At 40.3% G+C, this 4,910-nt stretch overlaps 1 protein-coding gene across 1 annotated transcript; it reads left to right on the top strand.

The window, feature by feature from the left end:
* The first annotated feature begins 528 nt into the window (after positions 1 to 528).
* On the top strand, positions 529 to 1,108 carry DUXB (double homeobox B). Its single transcript, XM_033129224.1, is given in 3 exon segments — positions 529 to 545; positions 547 to 754; positions 824 to 1,108. Coding segments are annotated over 3 exon segments (510 nt in total).
* Positions 1,109 to 4,910: the final 3,802 nt, after the last annotated feature.

Below are 4,910 nucleotides of genomic sequence, written 5' to 3'. Positions count from 1 at the left end.
TTCTAAGTTATTGACAGTGGTTTAATATGTTAAATACTCATGACTAGGAAGCATATTTATGAGTTTATTAGCGCTCGTATCATTTTATCAGAAACTCTCAAAAACTTATTTGTGTTTATTAACCCTTGTTCAGATTTATACACATGAATATAAGATACATATTCTTATCCACACACTGGCAGAGGAGAAAAATGTTAACTTGGTCAAGAGCACTTGTTTGCTAACCCATATTGTAATTAGAGGGAGGATTCTAGAATATATGCCTTTTCATCCAGTTTCATCTATAGTTGGTTGCTGAGTGTTATGATCTTAATTTATGTGTATGCTTGTGTATATATATACACACATATACAAACACATACTGAACACATTTCATATATATGTATAAATGTCTCATATATATTTATATGTATATAAAACTATCCTGATATTAGGGCCTATATTAATACTCCCTTTGCTTTACATGGCAAGAGAACGAGCCAGAACTGCTTGTCTTGTGATGTCCGTGTCTCCCTTTTCCTCGCATACATGTGGTTTCAGAACCAAATCTCTGTCCCCAGGGCAGAGCAGAAGTGAGCCTGTGAATTCCTTGTTAGGCCCAAGTGGGACACCAAGCCTGACAGCTCAGCAGTACCGAATTGACCTGTCCACTCTCTCAGGCTGGTCTCATCACACTCCTTCCTCCAATTCTTTCAGCAGGAACCCAATATTTCTACCTGCTCTTCTCCCATCCCATAGGTCCTTTGTCCCTTGTGTGAGATGAGGACCAAGTGTCATGACAGTGCAGCCCATGTAGGTTGTGCAGGAAGATCTCACCCTCTAGTCGGACGCTTACAAATTACCTGCCAATACCACTGACTCGGGGAGGGTCCTCTCCAATACTCACACTCCTTTCTGGCCCCAGAACCAAGACAAATGCCAGAATCACAAAGAACAGACTGGCACAGGAGCACTGCAGTTGAAGGACTATTGTCAGCTTCATCCTGAGTACAAAAAACACCAATTGCAGGATCTGGGTCACATGGACTTATCTTACATTATTCAGGGGTGGGATGAGTGCTGCCAGGCTCTGATTGCAGAATGGGATCCTGGAAAAGGGACACACTGAGCCACTATGGCCACAGCAGTCAGCTGGAGAACCTTCTCATCCCCTCGGTCAGTTGCACCAATATATAGAAATCTCAAGCCTTTAGGTCAACCCTTGCAATCCACAGATTTTCAGTAGATAGTCCTGCAAGTTTCTGAGTCCTGTTCTGATCCACAGAAAAAGGACACTCCAGGTCCCCAACTGTGCCTCAGTAAAGATTTTCGGGCTCTGCTCCACATGATGCAAATTTCACTTTCAGGAGGAGAAAAACGTCATTCTCAGAACCTGGTCCCGGCCTCCTTTCTTTGGAAGCACAATCTGTGTGATTTTAAGGACGATGAACAATTAAATCATCCTGCTCAGTACAAGACTGATGCAGGCAGCAAGAGAAACCACTTGGAAACCCAAATAAAGGTTTTACTCTGTATTGTGAGCAGTGGTTATCTTCTGTACTCACTTCACTGGGTAAAGGTTTGCTTCCAAGCTCCATACTGCCTCCATACCATGGGCACTAGGCAGTGTACACATCTGCCGAATCCTTACCGACAAAAGCATTTTACTGACAAATATGACCTCTTCCATGTAATCACCACGTCCTCCAGTCTAGAAAATCTACGAACTGTAACCGAACCCAGGTGAGAATAGGTAAAGGGACAGTCTGGCACTTCTTTCTCTTCTGGCAAATGTGAAGGCAAACTTGAAATTAGTTTGTCATACAGAAAATGAAGGGACGCTGTATTTCCTGATGATGTGAGTTCATGAAAGTGAGCTTTCTCCTGAAGCTCTGAGGGTTTGAACTGGGAACTAGAAGCTATCTTAGTATCCACCACTAAAGGAATAATTAAATTAGGATAAATCCATAATCTTGAGTATATTTCACTTATAATTTTCCTTAAAAATTGTAACATACTTAAAACATACAAAAAATTACAAGGAAAATATAATAGCCATACCGTACAGTCACTGAATAGTGTCTAATGATGTTATTACTATTTCCACATTTTGGAGTTTGTCATATACAGAGGGTGCCAAAAATATGTATACACATTTTAAGAAAGGAAAAAACTGTATTAAAATTACATTGATGGTAACCACTTTGAGGACCTCTTGTAATTGCAGAAGTCAAATGTGACTTGTATTCATCTTTTTTTATTGGCATATGTTGAGTATTACAATTTTAATAGTTTTCCTTTCTTAAAATGTGTATACTTTTTGGCACCCTCTGTATTTACATACACACACACACACACACACACACACACACACACTCATGTATCCATAAAGTTCTTCATTTTATTATAAATTAACCTAAAACCTGGAATAACCATTCTCATTCTTTTCTCTTCTTATGAAATGGTAACTTCTAAAAATAGATTTTGGTGTATGAAGATGTATGTGGGTTTACCTTGGTACAAAAATATCCTTGCAAAATATTACTTCTTTGTTCCTTTTATCAATTTGCATTGTTTTGTCTTATTTGCTTTTTTCACTTTCCATGTTGAAGTTGTCGGAATGAGATCAGCACACACACACACAACTCTACAAAGATACCAGTTTGACACTAATACACTTGTGAAGCAGATATCTTTACTGGTGTCTGGGTGCACTACGTGTGAGCTTCTCTCGGTGTTTATACACGAAAACACAAGTGCCAGAATATGCATCAATATTTACGGTCAAATTATACTCAGAAGTTATTTTTCCTAATATTAGCTGTACTTTTATTGTTACCTAGGGAATTAAGACCCACATGCACGTATGCACACCTATCAGTGGCATGCATACCACATATGCATTATCAGTGGCACAAATCTACAAAAAAAAGATCTGATATAATTATTTGACGCTGTTGATACCATGCACAGACTGAGTGGCTTAAACAACAGAAATTTATTTTCTCGCACTTCTGAAGGATGGAATTCCAAGTTCAAATCGTCTGCAGGTTTGGTTTCTTCCGAGGCCTCTCTCTTCACTATGCTGGGCCCTTACTTGGCCTTTCATCCATGTGCACATCCCTGGTGTGCCTCTTGGTGCAGCGAAATTTCCTCTTCTTGAATTTCGTTTTCTTAGCTTCAAGTACATTGACTCTGGCTTAGGTTTTGGTTCGTTTATGAGGCTCCCAAAGGCAGTAGAGCCACCTCAGTTTACTGGCCTCCTTGTTTAACTACTTTAACACCTTTAAGAATCTCTTCAAAAAGTTTCCACCGCCCACTTTAAAAATGTTAGAAAATAAGTCAATTTACTTTATTCTGCATTGTGCACGACAGCTATCAACTAAACACATAAACCATGAAACAGAACACTCATTAGCAAGCTTCTCTGCAGAGCTCAAAAGAGCTCTTCAAATCTTCATGCACAAATTTACGACCTCATGTCTGAGGCAGCCCAAGGTGGCGAGTGATGAGCTCAGAAAACCACCCAATATGTTCCCCAGAAAGATCCCTGAGCCAATAAACTATCAAAACTGAAAGCTGCAGGTAGGAAATCAAAAGAAAGAACTGGAGAGGCCGTCCTTGTTGGAAACTACAGAACCTGAGAGGAAAAGACCATGAAGACATGCAGAGTGGAGTTTCAAGGTAATGATTATTACTGACAGAAGCATAAATGGCATTTGCTGTAAGAAAATATGCTCAGGAAGCAAATTAAAAACCCTAACGAAGGTTATAGGGAAGATGAGACAAGAATTTAAAAAGGTTAAGTCCAGTTGACGATAAGGATGTTATTGTTCCACTCCTGAGTGGAATATTCTTGCTCCTGGAGAAGCTGACTAGGATTTTTCTGTACGATGGAACTTTTTAGCAGACCTTAAACTCCCTGGATATTCACCCTCCCCTTTCAGGCCACATTCTGCAGGCAAGGTTACACAATCTGCAGCCCAACAGAGCACAGATTTTGATTAACCTAAACCCATCAAGTCCATTTCATTTACGAAGTTAGGAAGGGGCCTGTGCCAGAATTCTGGCCAATGAGAAGTCCAGGAAGAGCTTCTGAGAAAGGCTGCCCACCAATACAGGAGACATCTGGAGGAAATCCTCCCTCTTCTGCTATTGGAGCTGTAGCAGCCACCTCTAAACCATGAGGGGAGGAGCCTACAGAACAAGCTAAGGACAGCAGAGCAGAAAAATAGAAAGCTAAAGCTACCCTACCTCAGGACTTCTTGTTATATACACAAGATATAAATCCCCCTATTGTTTAAAGTCCTTCAGGTTATGTTTTCTGTTACATGCAACTAAATACACCTTATTAATATAGGCAGGTGAGCATATGATCCAGCAAACAGCATTAGGCCAAAAACAAGAGAGGAACAGAACAGTTCAAGCAAGCAGCAGCTTAAACTTAAAACTCAACTGCCCCTGCTTAAAAGGAGTAAAAAATAGGAAAATTGAATACCAGGAGCATAGCCCACTGCTGCAGGGAAAGAGACAGAAAGGAATGCTTCTACCACTAATGAAGTTGTACAAGTTATTTAGGCCTAGAAAATTTCAAAAGGGGTAGGGGAACAATGAAGAAGGCCCAGAATTCAAGAACTAAAATGAGTAAGAAATGATGTCTCCCAGGGCACAAGCAGAAAAACAGGTCCAGACTAGTGAAATCAAGAAAAGAAAACCCAAAGAACAAGAATCTGGAGGCTCAAGGGAGAGGGATCCCAACGTCAGCACTTGAAGAGCTGGTCTTTGGAGCTGATGCAGCCATAACCCAACGCCATTAACCACTAAGATCCAACTCATTTTCCTTGGTTAGATTTGTGCTCCCCAAAATACTTCTGATTTGTTTTCCTACATATATTTCCCAGCCCAAGAGATGAAATGACTGGAGCAATTAC

Source organism: Rhinolophus ferrumequinum, chromosome 15, assembly GCF_004115265.2.
Source record: "Rhinolophus ferrumequinum isolate MPI-CBG mRhiFer1 chromosome 15, mRhiFer1_v1.p, whole genome shotgun sequence".
Lineage (NCBI taxonomy): Eukaryota > Metazoa > Chordata > Mammalia > Chiroptera > Rhinolophidae > Rhinolophus > Rhinolophus ferrumequinum.
The sequence above is the reverse complement of the archived record's forward strand: the minus strand, read 5'-3'. Positions and strand labels throughout refer to the sequence as shown.